This window comes from Carassius auratus, chromosome 7, assembly GCF_003368295.1.
Source record: "Carassius auratus strain Wakin chromosome 7, ASM336829v1, whole genome shotgun sequence".
Classification (NCBI taxonomy): Eukaryota; Metazoa; Chordata; class Actinopteri; order Cypriniformes; family Cyprinidae; genus Carassius; species Carassius auratus.
In genome coordinates, this window is record NC_039249.1 from 6,236,471 (window position 1) to 6,260,115 (window position 23,645).

The 23,645-nt window shown below is 36.8% G+C and overlaps 1 protein-coding gene across 1 annotated transcript; it reads left to right on the forward strand.

The window, feature by feature from the left end:
• The first annotated feature begins 3,474 nt into the window (after nucleotides 1-3,474).
• minar1 (membrane integral NOTCH2 associated receptor 1) lies at nucleotides 3,475-23,000 on the forward strand. The gene is made up of 5 exons (XM_026266895.1): nucleotides 3,475-4,010; nucleotides 4,356-4,395; nucleotides 5,140-7,424; nucleotides 15,027-15,281; nucleotides 21,591-23,000. Exons 3-5 carry the CDS (start codon nucleotides 5,178-5,180, stop codon nucleotides 21,786-21,788), a joined length of 2,700 nt encoding a protein of 899 aa, XP_026122680.1. The 5' UTR covers nucleotides 3,475-4,010; nucleotides 4,356-4,395; nucleotides 5,140-5,177; the 3' UTR covers nucleotides 21,789-23,000.
• The last annotated feature ends 645 nt before the right edge of the window (nucleotides 23,001-23,645 follow it).

The following is a 23,645-nucleotide window of genomic DNA, read 5'->3' on the forward strand; positions in this document are numbered from 1 at the left end:
TCAGAGACCATAGGGTTGTTGGAGTTGAGCTTCAGAAGGCCTGTTTAAACTTTCTTACATTCAGTCCAAATGAAAGCACCACTTCAGTGTCCTCAAAACCATGTTAAATCTCTGTGATTTCAATAATATCATGCAATATTTCAAGCTGAAGTATGCAGTTGACTCTTTTAACCCTGCAAAATCTAACACTGTGCAACCAGCACGACACAGCAGCAACGACCCAACCAATTTAGGGCGGGACTATCTGTTTGTTTGGCCAATGGGAGACAGGGGGAGTGTCTCAAAAAATCAGTTTGAAATGTGACATTTACATTTCTGAAACTAGTGATGCTAGTGAAGTTACACACTTCAGCTTTAGAAAGAGGTTTAGAATAAAATACAAAATAAATAACTAAAATAAAATAAAATAAATAATAATAAAATATAATAAATTAAAAAATCATAAAAGTCATAAAAGGTCATAAAATTCAATAAATAAACAAATAAGTCAATGAAAAAATATTAAAACAAACAAGCCATATTTTCTGAAAGGTACAATGAGTAAAGTATTAAAATATATTGAAGGCGATTAAAAAAGCAGCATACCATAGTTATGACTTTTAAGACGGGGAGAAATGCTTCCCCATATCTTTGAATTTCAGTATTTTATTTTAATGTCATTTTTTTTGTATTTTAATTACTGTATTAGGACTTTGGGTATTAGAGAAGGGCATTATATATAATTATTATTATAACAACCAGGATTTCTATTGTGTCTGTTTGCATTTAATGTCTAATTTGTGTCCAGCAACAAAACCACTGTCACTGGCTCTTATAGCTTTTCTTGAAATGTTAATATTTTAAAGGACCCGGTCTCTTTACTCTTATCTGCAGACTGCAGTGAAGGTCTTAAACATGTAATTCATATTAACAATCACATGACAGATTGAAGTAGCGCAGCCTGAACACTGCAGTTTGAGGTCATTTCTCTGCATGCTTTTGTGTGTATGAATGAGTCTCCCATGTTTGTGACAGCCGCAAAATGCACGATCTATAAGACCTAAACCACACCAGCCGAATGCTAACAGAAGTCTAGAGCAATGCTGAGTGAACAGTAATACAATATAGATTTGTCAAGAGCATTGACTTGACTAGGTGGCAAGAGTTGCATCTGACACTGATGTTAGTGATGCAAACATAAACGAATGGCCAGAGTTTCCTGAAGGTTCATGCAAGTGTCAACCAACAATCTCATGAAAACATTTCAGCCCAGGGCGCTGGATTACCATATTGATGCTATTATCAGAAAATTGTTATGCATGATATGCATGGCATCTGATGTTTATGAATCTATGTTGTCTTAGAGACACTAGCCTTACAATAATTTAGCAGCCACATTATCTGTTTTATGGCCTCGTGTCAGTGGTTACTATGAATCAAACTGTGTTATGTGTTATGTAAGAACAGTTAATCAAATTACACTGTGATGCCATAGACAAGGTCACTCTGGTTATGTACATAATTTAGAAAATGGATATATGATGCATAGTCATTTATGCTGTAAGCCTATGTAATGCAAATCTAGAAAGTATATGTATTTCAAATTCTGCATTTTAATTATCTTATTTAATAAGATATCTGTTTTAATATTGTATCTACCAATAATTTCTATTTATTTAGTTTCTAAAGAACAGCACCCAAAATAGTAATAGCTAATTAAGTTTAATTTAATGTAGCTAATTGTTGTGCTGTTGCTTAATACGTTCAGTGAAAGGTTAAACTAAATGTTGAAATATATTATACAGTACATCAATATATATACATTGCTTGATAACACAAATTGCTTATCAGCAAATCACATGGCAGCAACTCAATGCATTTTAGCATCTAAATGTGGTCAAGACGATTTGCTGAAGTTTAAACCGAGCATCAGAATGGGGAAGAAAGGGGATTTAAGTGACTTTGAACGTGGAATGGTTGTTGGTGCCAGACAGGTCTGGTCTGGTCTGAGTATTTCACAAACTGCTGATCTACTGGGGTTTTCACATGCAACCATCTCTAGGGTTTATAGAGTCTTGGTCTGAAAAAGAGAAAATATCCAGTGAGCGGCAGTTGTGTGGATGAAAATGTCTTGTCGATATCAGAGGTCAGAGTGGTTAGAGATTATAAAACGGCAACAGTTACTCAAATAACCACTTGTTACAACCAAGGTATGCAGAATACCATCTCTGAATGTACAAGACATTGAACCCTGAAGCAGATGGACTTCAGCAGCTGAAGACCACACCGGGTGCCGCTCCTGTCAGCTAAGAACAGGAAAACAGGAAACAGGAAACAGAGGCTAATTCACACATGCTCACCAAAATTGGACAATAAAAGATTGGAAAAATGTTGCCTGGTCTGATGAGTCTCGATTTCTTCTGCGATATTCAGATGATAGGGTCAGAATTTGGTGTAAAGAACATGAAAGCATTGATCCATCCTGTCTTGTCTCAACGGTTCAGGCTGCTGCTGCTGCTGGTGTAATGGTGTGGGGGATATTTTCTTGGCACACTTTGGGACCCTTAGTACCAACTGAACATTGTTTAAACACCACAGCCTACCTGAGTATTGTTGCTGACCCTGTCCATCCCTTTATGACTACAGTGTACTCATCCTCTGATGGCTACTTCCAGGAGGATAATGCACCATGTCACAAAGCTCAAATCATCTCAGACTGGCTTCTTGAACATGAGAGTGAGTTCACTTTACTCAAATCACCTCCACATTCACCAGATCTCAATCCAGTAGAGCGGCTTTGGGATGTGGTGGAACGGGAGATTCACATCATGGACATGCAGCCAACAAATCTGCAGCAACTGCATGGTGCTGTCATGTCAATATGAACCAAAATATTTGAGGAATGTTGAATCTATGCCATGAAGAATTTAAAGCAATTCTAAAGGCAAAAGAGGCATGTGTATATATGAAGAGTTCGGATACAAAAGCCTCTAAGTGCCATCTGAAATTTTCATCTAAAATTAGGATTTTTATCAAGCTCCTATGCTTAGGTTGAGTCATTTTACTTTAATGGCAATGTGCAGGTCCTTTTCCAGGCTATTAAATTGAAATAACTGAACATAAATATAGGAGCCTGATAAAAATCCTATTTTTAGATGAAAATTTCAGATGGCACTTAGAGGTTTTTGCATCTGAACTCTTCATATATATATATATAGCTATATGTATGTATATAGTCCTATAATTATTTATTCTTGATCTATTTGTTACTGTTTTATACATTTTATACATTTTAAAGGATGTTTAATATGCAATTTAGCTCTGTTTTTAAATGTATTTATTAAATGATTTTATATAATTTGGTATAGGCTATTTAATGGCATTTAATGTCCATTGTGACAACTTAACCCATATAGTGTTTAAATGGACTGACAAATTGCCCGTTCTCCCTGATTTTATCTGGCAAAACGAGGTTCCGGGGACTCGCTTTTTTATAACTTAATCACTTTGCATTAGTCTTCTTTTCTATTTAAACGTGTTTTCATCTGAACGTGCAGAGATGAGAGAGTAGCGTTATAGCCTACTAATACAGTGTTTGCGATCTGCGATTCCCGCATCGCTGAGCATCCCGCATGCGTCACGCAGCGCGTTTCTATTAAATGCATAATGCGATTTAATTCCTGTTTGTCCATTCTTCAGCCTGTCTCCACGTTTGCGATGGTCTAAAAGTGAAATTACGTCATTCTAGGTGGAAACAAAGACGAGTTGAGCTCTCTGAGCTCCATCAGATGGAGACAGAGCAGCTCCCTCACCAAACTCCCCCTGCGATCCGGATGGGATACGGATGAAGAGAGGCCATTCCATAGCATTCCCAGTGGTCAGGTGGACGCGGGGATTTATGATGCTGATGCTGTGCCGTGCAACTGCAAAGAAATGTCTGTGGATTAATAATGCACTTCTGAGTTAAAACATCGCTGTCCAGTTTTTTCCCGATGTCGATCCAGAGAACAGCAGATGGGACCTCTGAATAGGTGTGGGTTCTTTTTCTGTTCTTGGTGATTTATTACGGATCTTAAATTTTGTATTTTCACATTGTTATGGGCTGATTTTAAATCCCCTTTTCTCGTGATTGTGAATGTGCTCATTTATACTGCTTTTTTTCCCCGATCGGTTTTCTTTCTGAGGCTTGGAGACATGATTTTAATACATGCATACTTGCAGTGCAAATTAATTTACAGTCATATTATGCAACTGAACCGCAGTTGCATGTGTAAAGCAATAGTTTCTTTACATGCATCAGAGCATTTTTATTCAGTAGTTCTGCACTTTGATTTTCATTGAAAATAAGAATCTGTTTTCTTTCTTTTATATTCAAGACCGGAGGGACCAAATGCACAGTGGGTCACAAATCAATAGGTAAGAAAAATGACAAACGTGATTTATTTCTTATATTGTTTCCCCTCGACAGCAATGAGGCCAGTGGAGAGCAAATGGAGACTTTTGCTTTAACATTTGAAAATGTTCTCCTGAAATATTTTTAGTCATCTCATATCTCTTCTATAGAGTTTCAGAAGAGATCTAAACAATATATGAAACTGTGATCATATTAGTTAATGGTACCGAAGTCTGTAGAACTGAATATCAACTCAAATATTTCTCATCAGATTCTCCCAAATCATAATGCTTTTTAATCACAATCACTATAATTAGTATTATTTCAGTAATTAAACGTGCATCATTTTAGAATTTAGAATTGTTTTAATGACCTTATGAACTTGAGCTGGCATAGACTGTACAAGATCTACTGTATGTTATCCAGCATGATTTGAGCATAACTGAAGCATGAAAATCTGATATTCCGCATAAGGGAGTCACATAATGTCACAAATGTAGAAATGGTGCAAAATCTCAGGAAGTTTTATTATTCTTTTTATGCCATAACATTTCTTTGTCTTAATAAAAAAAATTAAAAAAATTGTAATTTTATAGTCTCAGACTTTGGAGCCCAATGTAAAACTCATTGAAACCCCCATACTAATCAATCAATATTCTGAGTATGTCTATGATGGTTACAGTCCTGCATCTTGATATGATTTTTATTGTAGTTTGGCAGATGGCTCACATTTCTTCAGTCACTAATCATTCATCTGTCCCCTCCAGGCTGTCTATTCCTCACTAAATCAAGAATTAAAACAGCAATGGATGCCATGCCAGAGTATTCCCTCTTCCTTGTGAGGATTTTGGAGGAACTGGATACTAAGTATAGCACCGTTTCATACCAAGACCTTTGCAAGTCCCTGTGTGCCAGGTTTGACTTGGTCCATTTGGCTAAGCTGAGGAGTCTGCTGTTCTACACAGCATGCTTGGATCCAGCTTTCCCCGCAACCTTATTCAAAGACAAGATGAGGTGCTCGGTGGAGGACCAACAGTCCAAGAAGCTCATGGTGGCAGCAGACATTGTCACCATGTTTAATCTCATCCAGATGAATGGAGGTATTGCCAAAGACAAGCTGCCATTGGGTCGGAGACCCAAGTTTCACAAGAACCAGTCCTTTGAATCCTGTCGATCAGACTCAGATGTGTACAAATTCAATGATAATGACAGAGGGTATAACCTCATGGACACCAGGGGTCATCACGTCTCTCGGAAGTCACCCTGCCCAAAATCTGACTGCAATAACTGCCAGCAGTTTATACCAACTTCAGAACCCAACTTCCTCTTGGGGGTCAACAAGGATCTGAAATGTAGGGCAGCATCGCTGGATAAACTACAGCATCTGCCACAGTACCCCAGCATCAGTCCTCCTCCGTGCGAGATGCAGAGCACTTACTTCCCCATGGACATCGACAGCGAGTCAACAACGGACCAGGAATCTCTCCACACCAACCCAGGGATCAAGGATGTTTTCGTGTCCAGCAGAGAGCCCTTCACTGTGCACTCGTGTGTGCAAAAGAGGAATATCTTCAAAGAGGATTTTCACAACCTTGTTGCCTTTTCACCCCATGTGATCACTACAGAGTGCAGAGTGAATCCCAAAGCTCGGGGTGAGTACCACCACAGGAGGGAGCTGAGCAAGCCTCCCACTTTCTTCAATCACAGTTTCGAGCTGCCATACAGCAACCCTTACTTTGAACCCGTCAGCTCACCCATTCAAAACAAATCACGGGTGAAGCATGAGAGCCTAGATGACTTGCAAGCGTCCACTTACTTTGGACCTACCACAGTCTCTGAGTGTGTGAGCAACAGGAGGACTTCGAGCAAGCATGGAAAACAGCCAGTCTGGCCTGTCAAGAGCTTGAGTCTCAATACCGAAGAAGGTCCTGACTTTGAGAGGTCATTTTTAAATGGCAAAGTGGTTAAAGACAATCACCGTCATAACATCAGCACCATGGAAAACGATCAGCACTTTCAGTGTGCAAAGGACAAACCCGCTGCCTCTCCCTCAGGATTCCCCAAGAAGTCCAATGGAACCAAGACAAAAGAGATGTCTTCTGTGGCTTGTGGACCCAGTGTTGAGAAAAGAGAGGTTGGGAAAAGGTACAAGGAAAAGAGTGTCAACTGTCCATCATTTCAGTCGAGCAACGTGGACAATGGCATGAGTGTTGGGACCCAGACGGAACAAACCGAAAGTAGGAAAGTGAAAGATTACACTGGTCACAACAAATATGGAGAGAGGCCACCCTTCAAACACTCAGATGAAGACTCTGAGATTGTCAGTGATGATATCAGTGATATCTTTCGCTTTCTGGATGACATGAGCGTTTGTGGCTCTCTTGGAGTTGTGCAGTCATCATGCTACAACAGCAACGGTTCACTGTCTCAGGTGACGAAATCAGACGGGGACAGCTCACCTGATCGCAACACTGTCAAGCTGGGCAAAACCGGGATCAAACTCGACCGCCTCTTCCAGTCACTGGAGAACTCGGATGATGAGCTCAAAGATAGCGTTTGCAAACTGGTACTCAGGATTGGCGAGATTGAGAAAAAGCTTGAATCTCTTTCAGGGGTACGAGGGGAGATCTCTCAGGTTCTCTCGAAGCTTACTAGACTGGATGAGAAGATTCAAGAACCAGAGGCTAATGGGAAATCAAGTGATAATGGCCACGTGGAACAGATTAAGACCGACGTGAACCTCTCGCCTCACGTTTTCCAGTGTCACACCACTGGACACAACATGAAGGTGGAAAAAGGTCCAGAATGGTGCAGCTCGGAGGCTGATGAAAGTGAAAGCCTGAGAGTTAAAGCTTTTAAGAAGAGCATGTTCACACGCAGGTCATCCAGGTCACTTAACGAGGAGAACAGCGCCACTGAATCCAAAGTGGCCAGCATCACCAACTCACCTCGAGACTGGAGGACTGTTTCTTACTCTGGGCACACAGGGGAAGAAGGGAAAGAAAGAGACCGGCATAGTGAAGGCAAGGACAGACATAGGAAACCCAGAGAGGTAACAAACTTGTATACTGCACTTTTTTGTCCTTACTGCATGTTGAATTTATTGTTGATAAAAGAGTGCATTGCATTGCTATCACACTGATTGAATCAGTAGAATGGTGCATCTCTTTTTAACGACCGTTTGGCAAAACTGACAAATAACATCGCAAGAGTCATTGGTCTGAATCCTAAATGGACAGAAATCTTACATTGTCAATGAACTGACTGTAATAACTTAACGCTTTGTTGAGCTCAGAATGATAATACATTACATGTACCTATTGAAAGCAAAATGATATTCTGAAAGTGCTTTGAAAAAGCATTGATGGTGTACATAGCCTAAAAAAAAATCAGAATGTCTATTTACACTAAGTGCAAATAGCCTGCCTTGTTGGTTGAAGCCATTTACACTTACTCCACCCACTATCGTGTGAATCGGCTAGTCAACACTACAAAAGACAAGGATAAGTTGTCAGTTCCAGTGGCACAGCTGGTAAGATGTGTAATATTTTTATTTTAACACGATCAACCTGTCGTGGCCTAGTGGTTAGAGAGTTTAATTCCTAACCCTAGGGTTGTGGGTTCGAATCTCAGGCCGGCATTACCATGACTGAGGTGCCCTTCAGCAAGGCACTGAACTCCCAACTGCTCCCTGGGCGCCGCAGCATAAATGGCTGCCCACTGCTCTGGATGTGTGTTCATGGTTTGTGTGTGTTCACTGCTGTATGTGTGCACTTTGGATGGGTTAAATGCAGAGCACAAATTCTGAGTATGGGTCACCATACTTGGTTGAATGTCATGTCACTCACTAACTTTAACAAATGAAATAGCAAATAACTGCTGCCTAAATTTATTGGCTTGTTAGTGACATGTAGATCAGTCTTTACCTTGTGATAATGGTAAAATCAAGATTTGGTTACCAACATTGCATCCTTTTGAATTTAGTCTATCATATGAACTGTGGGACACATTTTAGGAAATCTACCATTATATTCCATTCATTGACTACTGGGGCAGTAGATTTTTAGGCAATGGTCATTTTTTTTCAAGAGTTTGGTTTCTGTGCTAAGAAAAAAATCCAGCACTGACAATTAATGGAATAAACAAACACACTATCTGTAAGGGTTAAACATATTTATACAAGTGCCCACTTACCAGGTTTTACGCAAATCAGTCGCGACAGATAGATGAATGTTATGTAACTTACTTGATGTTCATGCGCCAGGCTGAGAAGGTTGTCAGATTTCTCCTACAACCTTGCGTGGTTTTGCAATGGTTTACACCCCTAGGTGGTTATGCACAATTACCCTCCATCACTTCCCAAAATACAAGCAGGCATGTTTTTTTTTTCGAAGCAATGTAGCTTTAATATCTTATCTCCAATAATAAAGCCATGCTCTCTTGTGGTGCAATTATCACACAATTATTCTATTCTACCCCACAACTAGCCATACTTTAGCCCAGATGGGGGCACAGACTGAGTGCAGGGCACAACAGAGAATCAGACAAATAATTTTAAATTCAATCCCCCCAGAGGAACAGGATTTCATGGCAAATTGGTCCTGCAAAGTATTTACCAGAGCTCAAGTTAATATGTTGACACATCTATGGGCTGAAGCTTCAGTGCTCTGCAGCATTGAAAAGGCTATGTAAACATGCTCAAGTATTCCATGAATACTGCAAGGCAGATGAATGTGTTTCTTTGTACACTGCTTTAGGAAAATAGAAGGACTCATGGTGTCAAAAAGCAGGAAATCAGTTTCTGGTGATTTATTTCTGATGACATTTTCATAGGATGCCACAAAAAAGTTAAGTGAAAGAAGATCATGACCTAAGTATTGAGTAGGCAAGCTGGATACAGTTGACTCTCTATGGGTAATAGAGTGTGGGTTTCATGCAGGAGGAAAACAGGAACAAGACCATGCTTTTACAGTGTTGTCAGTGATGAGGGATCAGAGATGTTATGTTATTGTTCTGTTTTATTTATTTCCTCTGATATTAAATGTTAAATGTTATGTCATGTTAAGGTTCTGTCCTGTTCTGATTTTCACTTTTTATTCTGTTCTGGTATGGTTCTATCATTTTCCTTTTTATTTGTTTGTTCTGTTTTGTGTTATTATTTTATGTTATGGTTCGGTTTAGTTTGTTGTTTATTTGTTCTATTTTGTAAAGTCTATTTTGTTCTGTTCTATGACATCCCCCTATATTTGTATTTTCTTCTCATCTTACTTATTCTCTTGTTACATTCTGTGTTGTCTTATTCTTATTTATAATGTCTTTATATTCTTGTCTGATTTATATATATATATATATATATATATATATATATATATATATATATATATATATATATATATATATATATATATATATATATATATATATTATATCTATTCTTTTCTCTTCTATTCTACAGTATAATGTTTCTGCTATTTTATTTATTCCATTTTTGGAATTCATTCAGTTCAGTTCTTTTCTGTTCCATTCTATTTCCACTTTTGGTTTCTATTCTATTCTATTCTATTCTATTCTATTCTATTCTATTCTATTCTATTCTCATTTGATATGTTCTATTTTGATCTATTCAATTCTACTGTATAATGTTGTGCTATGTTCTTTTTTCCCCTTTTGAACATATTCTGTTCTGTTCCATTTTGTTTCTTTTTTCTATTCTATTCTATTCTATTCTATTCTATTCTATTCTATTCTATTCTATTCTATTCTATTCTTGACATTTTCATCATCCTCTTCTGGTGTCTTCTGGTCTTCTATATTCTCTTCAGACTGTGCAATGCATGCAACACTTTCCCCTTCTCTAGTCTTGGGGAATATTTTCATGTTTTTTCAATCTTCCTCCTCTGCCTCTCGCTCTCCTCTTCTTGGCTTATTGCCCGGGTTAGATGCCTGCCAGTTCCTGTATCGTCCCTTCTGATCTTTTTGGGGAAGTCGCGAGTGCCAAAAGTCTCTGCGCTCTGGGACAATCCAAGCTGTAGTTAATTTTAGTGAATGGTCGCACAGGGAACCGGTGGCTAATCAAACCTCATTCACATTAATGAGAGCACACATCAGCCTTGTGCTTTTCACCACTCTGTAATTTTTGAGGTCACCCTAATTGGAAGGTAAGGTGTGTAGTTTGAGTTTAGTTGACCATAAAGAAACAATTTATATGTTAATTTTCCTGAAAACTGGAAGCAGTTGTGTTTTGTGCCAGTATCAGACATTGATCTGATAGTTGGAGATTCTCAAACAGCCTGACAGCAACATTGGCCTAATGACCAATGGTGTGAGTTTTGGGGTGGAGCTTGTTACGTAGAAGCTGTTTTAATTTATTTTTGACATAAACTTTTTGTCTTCTCCATCTTTCATTTAAAAGCATTGCTTTCATGTTTTTAAATAAGCACTGTCAATGGGGTTTCGAAGCAAACAGCTTGTCTACCACACATCTAATCAGCTGTGAATGTTTTGGTAATTGTTTTTCTGGGCTAATGTTAGTCTTACTGTATGCATCCTGTCACTCTCTTTGTTTTTCTTTCTGTCTGTATCACCCTGCCTCTAATTCACATGAAGTTGTTATGCCAGCCTTTTAGCACGACTTCTTTATGCAAGAGCGCAGCCAGTGAAGCCAGAAGATACGAGAGAACTGTCATTTCTAGGCAGGCACTTAGCACAACATCCGTTCCTTCTGGCAAAATGCCCTTGATAAAGGGCAATGCAAACCTTTTTTCTTCAAGCCCAAATAAAAGTGCCAGCTAGCCAAGCGATAAGCTCATGTCAGTAGTGGTCAAGCTAAAAGCACACTTTACATATTTGGCAGAGTATAAACAAGCAGTGCTTTTAATCGCTTCATTTGAAGGCTATCTTCAATGAGGTTTTAATTAAGACTGTGTGTGCCCATTCAACTTCAAACTGTGTTGGACAAAGTATATACTGAAGACAGATGACAAAATTAATTCTATTCATTCTATTCATTATTCATTTTTTATGTGTGCTATTTTATATTTAGTTCTTATATAAAAATAAGTTTAATCTATAGAAAAAGTCACAACTAAGTTTTTAAAAACAGTTTTAGTACTTTTACATCAACTTATTTTTTTATTCATTACTATTTTTACTTATCTTTTGATTTTATAGATTTAGTTTTCATTTTAATTTCAGTTTTAGTAATTTTATGCGCTTTTATGTTTATGGCTTTTTGGTGATTTTAAAAATATATATATTTAGCTTTATATTTATTTTAAATGTAATACTTTTAAATTTATTAATCCTAGTTTTGTTTATATACCATTATAGTATTTCCTATAGTAATTTTGTTATGTGATTTTGTTTCTTAGTTTCTGATTTTTTAATATTACCATTCAGCTTTATTTTTTGTTACAGCTTTAGTAATTTGAGTACTTCAGATCATCAGCACACATTGCCTTTGCATAAACATCTACGTGCTAGTGTTTAAAACCACTACTAATTATGATCACTTGTAATAATGATTTTTGCTTAGCAACAACACTAATGATATTGTGGCTCAGTGAGATTACATTTAATGAATTTATAACAGCAATAAAAAGTTTTAATTTACTGCAATGCCGCAATACATGTATGTATAACTTGTAATGTGTTGGTTATGCTACAGTATGAAGAAATAAATACAGAATGCTTGTGGTTAGAAGATCGTCTGTTTGACACTGAGTCTGACCTACAGCACATATTATATCCCTACTGCTGCTTTCGGATGAAGAATAACCTATACCTCATATAAATATCAGAAAGACAATATTTTTCCTTCTCTCAGCTGGCCTTCCCTCATTTGCATATGTGGTTGTTTGATTAGTCTTTCCCTGCTGGAAAACAGGAGGTGGATCAACATTACACTCTTCGGCTCTCACTCCTGTGGCTTTTTTTAATTTTCACCTTCGCTCAGGCCAGACAGAGCAACACCTTACCTTAAATTTCAGCCGAGAGAGAGAGAACAAGAAGAACGTGGGTGGGTTTTTGTAGAAGAGAGACAAACTGTATGTAGGCAGAGAAACACAAATGACATTACGGAACATGAATACTGCAATTATATTGAAATTATTTAGATAATATAGTTCCTAACTGCTGGGTAGCAGCCGGAAAATAGGCCACAGTCTGTCCTGATGGAAGAGAAAACATTTTCCTTATCTTTTCCATGCAAACCCTGTGGGATTTTGGCACAAAAACACCTGCAAGTAATATTTCAGTGTTTGTTCTAAGGGTGTTTTTGGGCATGTCCAATGTGATGTCTGGGACCTAATTTAAATGATATTGATGCATATGCAGTTTGGTGAACAACACAAAATGTCCATTGACTTTCTTTCTATTTATTTATTTATTGTTTATTGTATTTTTCTTCTTTTTTTTTGCTGAAGATGGTGAGAGTAAAAAATGCCTCAAAACATTAAGCAAGGTTTATAATAATTGGCTAGACTTTAAACTCACATCTGATTGACTGAAGAGAACAAAAGTTAAAGAGATGTGTAAACCGGTTCTTGAAAAAAAATTCTCAAAACAGTCACAAATCCACCCAACAGTACAGTATTTTGGGAGTTTGTGAATTGCTAAATTTGGTTAATAAGTAATAACTTTATGAATGCAAATTAGCATTGCATTTGTAAAGCATAATTTGTAAATATATTATTTTTAACTTCTTAATGTGATGCTAATAGTTCGACAGATAATCACTTTTTAATTAGAAGATCATGGTGCAGGTTGACAATGACTTTTTGAAAGGATGATGGTGTCATTATAGTGTTTTTGACCAATTTATGGGATAATTAGTTATTTTAGAAAGGGAAATCTGATCACAACAGTATTCCTGTTTTATACTGTGCCTATTTACTAATATGACAAATGGAAACTAGATAAAAAAAATAAATAACATCCTTATAAAAAAATAAAAAAAATGTAAACACAATGTTGCTTAGAAAAATATATAAACCTAATACAAGCTGCTGCTCATTATTAAAGTTAGTTTTTTTTTTTTATGCACTAACGGCGCTCGTTTTGTAGCATGACCCAGTTCATGATAATCAAATCTTTCAGGTTGTATAAGCTTCAGCACTCTGGTGCCTCTATGGACAGAAATAAGCTCCTGACTCAGATATTATTCTTTATAATAGTCTAAGGACCGAGACAAACACACATTTCCTGCTTCACAGACAAGACTGCAGTCATTCCTGCTTGCACCGTATATCTATATATTTTTACTAGTTAGACTCATGCAGCGCCAGCATGCTTTTTGCTGAGACTTATAGCTGATGCAGTGTTTGTATCAGCTCCTGGTGTTCCCCTGGTGTTCGGCTGCTCGTTTTTGTCCTACGAGTCAAATAACTCTGAATTGTTGAAGGAAAGGAGGTGTTTGCCTGTGCAAAAGTTGCCATATTGTTGTTAGAGGGTTTTTTGGTTGACTGCCAGCCCAATTTACAAAAGGAATGGTTTGCTAATGTTACCATTAAGGGTTTTAAAACATTACTTCTGAGTGTTCAAAAGTTTTTTTGGCTCATGTGAATGTTCAGTGAACATTTCAATTGATTATTATGCAAACATCATAGTAATGCTACTTTTGAATGTTCTCTGAATGTTTTGAAATAAGTAAAATAATTTCAGAAATGTTTGATGAATGTACAACTTAAGTACTGCAGAAAAAAAAACATTATTTTTCGTTCTTGTCTTGAGGGCATTAAATGCTTTAAATGCTTTGAATCCAGAATTTTGAACAACATCTGTGAACATTAATTTGTAATCTTGTCAGAATGTTCCCTGTTAGCTGGAAGGGCATTGATAAGCAGTTGCTACAGGAGTTCAGAAAAGCTGTTAACATGATGCAGTGCTGTAGGTGCCACTCATAAGTCCCTATGATTTTCTTCAAAATAGAATGATTTCTGAAGGATCATGTGTCACTGAAGACATTTTAAAATGTATTCAAATCTGTATGAGTTTCTTTCTTCTGCTGAACACAAAAATATATATTTTAAAGAATATGGGTAACCAAACATTTGACTTCCATAGTATGAAAAAAAAAAAAATACTATGGAAGTCAATGGGAACCATCAACTTATTTATACTTAGAAAAAGAAAAACATTCATACAGGTTTAGAACAAACTGACAAACAATAACAACAAATTCTAATTTTTTAAACTATCCCTTTAAAGGGATACTTCACCCAAAAATAAAAAGTCTGCCAATAATGACTCACCCTCATTCGTTCCAAAACCGTAAGACCTCCGTTCATCTTCGGATCAGGAATTAAGATATTTTTGATGCATTCTGAGGCCTCTCTGATTTTCAGATTGAGTTTTGGGTGAACTATCCCTTTAAGATTTGGGGTTTGTTAAAAAATAATAGTGTTGCTGGATGTAAATGTGGATGGAAGTAGTATTGATTAGTTCAGATTCTCCTGCTTTTTTGTTAGGTTTGCATTACAGAGGATCATTTGGAAATGTTGAATTTGGTCACGAGGTGTGACAAAGGGTTAAAACCCTCCTTTTTGTTTTGCCTTGAGTGTCACTACTCTTTAAATGCTTCTAAAGTTTTCCTTAAATCAACAGAAGAGAGGAAGCTTCCTCCTTGGTGACCTTTCCTCCCATTTCTCCCCTACAGACAGATCGTCAGTATGATGCCCACCAGGCCCACCGCTCCTCAAAGCCGCCCAAGGACTCCTACCTGGTGGAGCAGGTGTTCAGCCCACACCACTTCCCTCCCGCAGTCAAGTCTCATGTGAAGGGCAGCCCTCTCTACACGGACCTGCGGCTGACTGGCCTTGCCGATGGCAAGCGCTCCCAGCCCTCCTGGACCATCGAAGAATACAAACGCAACTCAGGAGACAAGAACAAGCTCAGCGCTCTGGACCTGCAGGTGAGAGGCCACCCCGCTGTAATTGCAGCTTTGCCAATCTCGTTGATTTTCTCTGTTCTTTGAGGCTTTGCTGTGTGTGGGATTAGCTTCAAAAGCTGAGGCTCATGGGAATGACGGCTTCGATTTTCTTTCAATCAGTGCTTCTCTGCCACATGCCGGCGGTGTAGCTGAAGGTCGTCAGTGCAGTAGGTGACCTTGTGTGCTGTGAAATATTAATGATCCTTATTAAAATCACTCATTGTTGACAGTCATTGACTCTCAATTACTGCGGGTCCTTGGCTTCGTTTCAATGCCAACACGAAATGCTGTTGGCAATTTTCTTCTGGAATCTGAAGTATTTCTGAGTGAACCTGCAAGTTTGATGAGAATAAATGTAGTATGCAATATGATTGGATTTTGATTTAAATTAATTATTTCAGTGAGTCAGTTGATCTATTTTGAATGATTTGCTTACAATTTTGGATTGAATCAATCCGAGGTCAATGACTCAATGACTCATTTAACTGAGAAACATTAAATAAGGAAATGAGGTAATTTGTTTATGTGGATGCTTTTGAGATATTTTGAAACGTATGGATTTTATTAAGTTTTAATTAGTACAGTTTCACCATTTTGTTGCATGGAAAGGAAAATGTTTCACTAACCTTGATTTCTCATGAGTAGCGAGAGATACCCACCATTTTTGTCTATTGCGTTCAGCCTTAAAACATTCTAAAATACGGTTTGCAACCATATATATATATATATATATATATATATAAATGATTGCATTGTCCAAAAAAATTATATAACAATGTCTTGTTCATCAATAAGGTAAGAACCAGATCCATTTTAAACCTAAATATACTTGATTTAATTAAATTTATTGAAAAATGTAGTGTATTAGTAGTAATTGAATATGTTGGCGAACGTAATGATGACAGTAGCACACACAAAATAGTATCTGTTCCGCACTGTGGCATTGTTTAGCGCTCACACTGCATGCGTACCGCACCTGAGCCCAAACGAACTGTGCCCTGGCCCACCTATTCCAACCGGGCCAGGGTCGGTTAAACGAACCTAGTATTTATGAGCACAGAGCGCTCACACTAGTAGGGCCCATTTGACTTTTTCTCGATTCAGTTTTTTTTTTTCTCGACATGAAACGTTTAATTTTTTTCTCACCATATTTTTCTCACCATATGTTTTAGCGTGTCTAATTATTTGAATGCATAAAACAACTTTATTTATATATTTTTTTCTTAAAGTAGCCCTAGATGGCCACCTGAGGACACTGTGTTTTGTGTGACTCCAGCCTTCTTGTTATCTCAATAATGTTTCAGTTGCTCCACCTGTGTCTCCCTCATTACCCTCCTGGTTTGTCTCCCTTTTTATTCTCCTTGTGCCTGCAGTCCTGTGCCGATCCATTGTTATATGTCAGAAGTGCTTGTTGTATGTTTGGTATGTACCTGCTGCTCCTTTGCTATGCCTTGTTCCTGACCTGCCTGCCTGTTTTCCCCCCTCTGGATAGTTTTTGTTCATTTTGTTTTATTTTACTATTAAAAAGTCCCATTCTTCCTGCACCTTGAGTCCTGTTTTCAATTTCAGTGTACATATAAATGGCTTCACTGGAAATTTCTAGTGAAATTTTGTAATATGAATCACACACACAAAAAAAAGTTGTTTTCTTAAAGATTCATTCAGACACAAGACTGGTCAATTTGTTTATAGAGTCAACTTACTGTTTAACAAACGTATTTTATTTTATTAACCTTTTTAGGCATATTATTTAAATGGATTTTAGTATTGTTTAATGTAAATGCAAATAAGTTGAAGTTGTTAAGATTCATTAGTAGCCTACTGCTACAAAAAAAATGAACTGTTGCATAAGCAGTTGGAATAAGCATTCTCATGAATAAAGCTTAATCAATAAAACAAACAATATATCTTCATAAGAGTGTTTTAGTGAGTACGAGAGAAGCATGTACGCCATGTTAAAATGTAAAAGAATCACTGGATTGGAATCACCGGTCTTTTTGTATTCACGCTGACTATAAAACCATCTGTTGTGTGCTTGTTTTAGATGAAGGCTTACAGTTTGGTGTTTATATTTCTTTTCTATCTCCAGACATAATCGTGTGCTATTGATAGAGGCCAGCTAACAATAAAAAGGCTTTAGTGTAGGAGACAGCATTCAGCAAGCTTCTTTCATTCAATAGCATAATATATGCCGCATTTTAGTGACTCTCTCCTTATGGTGTTGAATGGACAAAAGCAAGTGATGGCTTTAAAACTAGCTGTTCTTGTACTGAACAAAGTAAAAAGGTAAGATGGAACAGAAAAAGACATCGCTGACCTCTTCGTTGGCTGGTAAGATTTAAAAATGTGCCCTACATCTTTGCATCAAATCTGTTACATGTTCACACCACTGCATGGAAATGTGGCTCGGAGCAGGGGAGCATCTCCCATTTTGCCCATTTGCAAGGGCTATAGGTTTTCTGAAGACCTGCTTACCCAACCATAGCATGAGAGGAGCAGAAAAAAAAGAGAAAATGTCAAAAAGACAGAATGGAGCTTGAGCAATGCCACGTACCAGTGATTCTTAGTGACCCAGCACAGCGCTTTCGAACCAACAACAAGGCTGACAAAGCAAAGAGTTTTTTATGCAGCAAGGATGCAATTGTACAATATTTTTATTTGCATAAAATTCTATTCACAATTATTTATTTATTTTGCAGATGCCTGTCACATATTGGATATTGTTACAAGCGTTAAAAACACTAGCATAAAAAATGTAACTAAATCAATATCTTAATTAAATCAATAACTTTAGTATTAATGTAATTTATTTAGGTGTTTATTTAGTATTAAAACAATATGAAAATTTATGAATAACAACTTTAATTAATTTATTGCACATGCAAATTGGAAATGCTTTAATAATTAAATAAATCCCTTTAATATTAACATTATTTATTTATATGATACATAATGTAACTATTAAAATAAAATGTAAATTAATAAATTACATTAATATTACAGTTATTTATTTTATTATTTATTGTATACATGCAAATGCAAATGAAACAATTAATTGATGCATTCAATAACATTATGTATTTAATTTTTTATTGAATAAATTTAATAGTATTAATATTAAAATAAAAAATACAATTAAAACAGTTATATTACAGGTTTATTATTATTATTATTATTATTATTATTATTATTAATTTTTAGTTTAAAAAAAAGTTTTTCAAATTTGCTCTTCTTTGTGTTCTGTTTGATTGACTTCTGAGCTGTGTGGGAAGCCTGACACTACAAACAAGACTGACAAGTGTGTGTTCACAAGTACAAGTCAATTAAAAAACAGTGCGGACTGAACACAAGAAAACATCCTGTGTGAACGGCCCATTGGATGACTTAGTAAAAGTTCTGTTGCCATAGCAATTACAGAGAGGGAGATTTTTAATTAATCTCAGGTTTCTCACAGGAGAGTTCAGTGCTGTTGAGGATTCATCTCTAAATATGTTTTATTAGAAAATTATATTCCCTGGAACTTTACAAGCCAGCTCTGTTATGGCTTAATTAGTCTTTTTAACTGGTCGTGTTGTAAGAAAGTAGGCAATGATAATGTAATAAATTATTAATATTAAATCATAGCTTTAATGTTGATCTTTATGATATCATTTTGTTCAAATAAGGCTTGCTAATTGCGCCAAATTATTATTATAATAATTTTTTTTTGGCTATGGTGAATTAAAGGAGTCAACCCAAAATGAAAATTTTATTAAGATGGCCATCTAAGATGTAGATGAGTTTGTTTCTTAATCCAAAAAGATTTGAAGAAATGTAGCATTACATCACTCGCTCACCAATGGATGCTCTGCAGTGAATGGGTGCCGTCAGAATGAGAGTCCAAACAGCTGATAAAAACATCACAATAATCCACACCACTCCAGTCCATCAGATAACATCTTGTGAAGGATAAAGCAGCGTGTTTATAACAAACAAATCCATCATTAAGATGTTTTTAACATCCAAACAATTTGTCCAAAATACGTAATAATGCTTCCTTCATATTTATTTATGAACTGTTTTGGAAATGTTTTTGCTTGATTGTTTTGTTTTAACGGATATAGCAGCATTATGGATAGACGACTCATATTTTAGCTGGAAGCAGTGGTCTTTGTGATGGATTTGTCTCTTACAGACAAGCAGCTTTCCACTTCAAAATAAATTTATCCAAATCTGTTCAGAAAAAGAAACTCATCTGCATCGGATGGCCTGTGGGTGAATAAAATGTCGGCAAATTTTCATTTTTGTGTGAAATTATGTAGTTGAGAATAAGATGTAGCCAACAAGCTTGGTCACGTCAACAAATAGTGAGTGCTGTTTTCCTTTTTCGTCAAACTATGGGATTTTTTCCACAAGGAAATCAGATTATCTTTCTTGCTCACTGCTGGTATTGATGTAAGATTACTCTGATCTTATTGGAGACAGCGATGGTTGATATCTTCGGTTTGCATGAAGTTATACATGCTCTGTTTAGCTGAGGAAAGTGTCATTGGTGACGGCATCCTTCTGCCAGTTAGCACTGAAATTAATGCCATCTGATATTCAGAACCAATCCTCAAGCGACAAATGGCGAAATTTAACACACTTTGGCTGGAGGATGGTTATTAGAGGCATGGAAAATGGCAGCATTGTCACAGTGGTGGCACAGAGGCAGAATGTACTCTTGACAATAAATAGACCATTAGGTGGCCATCTTATAATGACATATTGCCTAGACAAATCATTCGGTCTGAGGTGAGGTAGTGCTACTGCAGTAAACATGCTGGTGCTGAAAAAACAAATGAAATCATGGCTGGTAATGTGTCTGTTGATCGCTAAAATGAATGTATATTTACCTGTACTTTAATTGTAGGCATGCAGCAAGCTTTCAGATTACTCTGTCATTTATACAGGATATCTATCTATCTATCTCTCTATCTATCTATCTATCTATCTATCTATCTATCTATCTATCTATCTATCTATCTATCTATCTATCTATCTATCTATCTATCTATCTAATCTAAAAAGGTTGTTTAGATCTTTGAATGTTCTTCAAAATAGTTCTTTTAGGAAGGAATGTTTGTGGAACCAAAAATGGTTCTTCTATGGTATCAGTGTAAAAACACCCCTTAGGACCTTTTATTTTTAAGAGTGTTTCTTCAGTCATTCTATTTATGATTCTGTCATTCTATCTATCACTTAAACGTTCTGTCTCTCGTTCTGTGTTTCTGTCAGTCTGTTTATTGAACATTCATTCTATCTATCCTTTGATAATTTTCTTACTATTTATCATCTGTTTATTTTATCAATCATTTGTTCCATCATTCTGTCAATTTAAAGAGCAATACTCTATGTATCATTAATTTGTTCGTTCTATCTTTCATTCTATCTATCATCTATTCTGACATTCGTTCTATCTAACGGTCTTCTGTAACGTATGTTTGTTATATCATTCGATCTATCTGTTGTTCTTATTTTATTGGTCTCGCTATCATTTGTTCTGTCTATCGTTCTAGCTGTCTTTGGAACACCAGTTTGTTTGGTCTGTCTGTCTATCATTAGTTCTATTTATCATTCTTTCTGTCATATTATTGAATCTATCGTTCTGTCATTCTAGCATTCTGTCTGTCTCTCTGCTCTATAAACCTTAAACTTCAAACTTTATGTTACAGTAATATAGTTATACTTCCTCAGATACAAATTTGAATTAGAATTCTTCATCCCGTTAATTACCTTAACTCAACTCTAAATGCTTTACAGCTCTGATAGCAACTTACAAGAGCAGCAACTGTAAATAACACAACCAAAACTAATCAGAACTACTCAGCAACACATATATCAACATGCTGGCAGCCGCCCAAGACTCCCGAACATCCTGATAGTGACTTCTGCACAGACAATCCCCATTCGTGATTTCTTCAGAAAATGTTGTTTTGTCCCCTTCAGCTGCTCTGGCTATTTTTGCCTGACTGTTTCCATCTTCCCTGCTGTCATACTTGAACATCTCTCTCTCTCATCCTGAACCGAGTGCCGTATCACGCTTTCCTCTTTCTCATTTCCCCCTCACTGGCTCACCATGTATTCAATTAAAATGGCAATTTGATGAAAAATTCCATCTCGACTGAATGTGTTGCTTCAGTAATCTGTCTGCAGTTAGCGAGGCGACTGGACGAGGGCTCCATTCATCTTCATTTCACGGCACAATCACGGTCCGCTCGGCACAGACGCCTTTCTTCGCAGGACCTCTCACCTTTTTCTGTTGCCCTGCAGGTCCAGGAGTCGCTCAACCCTAACAATCTGGAGTACTGGATGGAGGACATCTACACGCCAGGCTACGATTCGCTGCTCAAACGCAAGGAGGCGGAGTTTCGCAGAGCCAAGGCGTGTAAAATCGGCGCGTTGATCGCTGCGGCCGCCTGCACTGTGATACTTGTCATCGTAGTGCCCATCTGCACCATGAAGTCTTGAGGTTTCTCTTTGTTTTCTGTCGGATGGTTTTCGTTTCACTTGGACAAACACGGGACTTCATTTGCGGGGATTGTAATTAGGTCTGATTTCAGCCACTGGCCTTAGACTTTCCTGGAATGTCAATCAAAATATATCACAACAAAGAGTTAAAGGATTGCAATTTGATGTGTCTTTTTTATTTACCCTAGTCAATATTTATAACTTGACTGAATAATTTGTTATGTAGTAGATGGCCTTAATTAAAGGCTTGGAAATGCACCCTTGTTTTATAGTCCAGAATATAATTCACCAATATGTTTTATGTCTGTTTCTTTTTCTGGTATTGCAATAGAAATTAAAGGGAAAGCTTTATGTTTAAGCGCGTTCTATTTTTTACTTTACTATAAGTATGAGAATTTTAACGAGAGTTATTTTTCGATGAATACGCCGACAGAATGTTTTAAAGACGAGTTGGATTTCTCTTTGGAAATCAGTGAAATGTTTGGGCTCGTGCAATGCCTTTTTATAAGGAATATATATTCAGATAGCGCAAATGTGTGCGTTCAGTGAGAACTTAAAGGAATAGTTCAGCCAAAAATGAAAGTCTGTCATTGTTTATCCACCCTCGTGCCGTATCTAAACTTTTCCGTGCTTTTCCATGGATTTTTTTGTGGTTTTAATGATCATTTTCTTAAAAAAATTAATCTGGAACTGCCCACATTTATATGCAATTTTATTGGGTATAAAATTGCCATTCATTGCAAGTCATTTCGAATTCTTTAAAAAAATTTCCTTTTGTGTTCCGCAGAAAAAATAACGTCATGCAGGTTTGACAGAATTTTCATTTTTAGGCCAATTATTCCTTCATGTTGAGGGGATTTGATTGTACAATGTGAGAACAGTTAAATGACTCTATTAACGATGTTTACTGATTTGGTTTGAATAGTGAAACGTGACTTTATTTCCTTTTGATTGGTTCTGTATTAATACCAATACAACACGTAAGAAACAATTATACCATAGTACATAGCTGCTTTCTCTTTGATTGTGATTATACATACTTTGCCTTGTTATATCATAACTAATCATAATACTGTATACTTGAATTGCCAAATCACTTTCAACTAGCTAAGTTTTTCTCTGAAAGTCGAATGTATTTATTTATTTCACTTATTCACCAGACTGATCTAAATTTGGACCTGGCAACGAAAACTGTGAACTTACCTTAATGATGTTCACTTTTGACGCTCTTTACACCCGTTGTAGGAGTGATTCTTCCGAGAAGTCAAGCTGTAGGACCGTTGAATGAAAAATGCCTTTTAGTCAGAAACAATATTGCACTCAGACGCTGTTCTAAAACTAATGGGCTGCATTGCTTACATAGTCAGCTATCTTCTAAGGCAGCATCCTAAGCCCTTAGTGACTGATTTGGTGCGCTCTAAATTGACAGCAACTGTGTGTGTCATAGCATTCCTAATGTGAAGCACATAGGAAACTCGATTAACAATTGATTTCAGAGTTTGACACAAGCACGTTGCTCTTTGGAACAGCATGCGATGCCTTAAATGCTGTCTGTAATCAGCTCACAAGGTTTTGGAGCAACGCCTGAGCAAACACAGAAGAAAAAAACAAAACATTGTGCTAACAAACTGATGTTTGCAGGTTTTTATTTCATCATCAGTCTGTGAATGTTATATAGGCTAGAGTGCTGCAGGAATGACTTCAAGCGAGAGCAATTTAGCATTTCCGGTTCCATCGTCCTGAAGTTTTTTTATTTTATTTATTTATTTTGAATGGATGGTTTGATTGGGTTAAATGCCTGAAATAAGGTCTGTGATAAACATGGTCAAACGATAAGCTCAGAATATTTACATGTTT

What these genes read in the sequence shown, in the direction of transcription:
- minar1 (XM_026266895.1), top strand. Translation starts at nt 5,178, where the DNA reads ATGGATGCCATGCCAGAGTATTCCCTCTTCCTTGTGAGGATTTTGGAG. An exon ending in GACATAGGAAACCCAGAGAG is followed by an intron (nt 7,425 to 15,026) that starts GTAACAAACTTG and finishes TCTCCCCTACAG; the next exon opens with ACAGATCGTCAGTATGATGC. An exon ending in TCAGCGCTCTGGACCTGCAG is followed by an intron (nt 15,282 to 21,590) that starts GTGAGAGGCCAC and finishes GTTGCCCTGCAG; the next exon opens with GTCCAGGAGTCGCTCAACCC.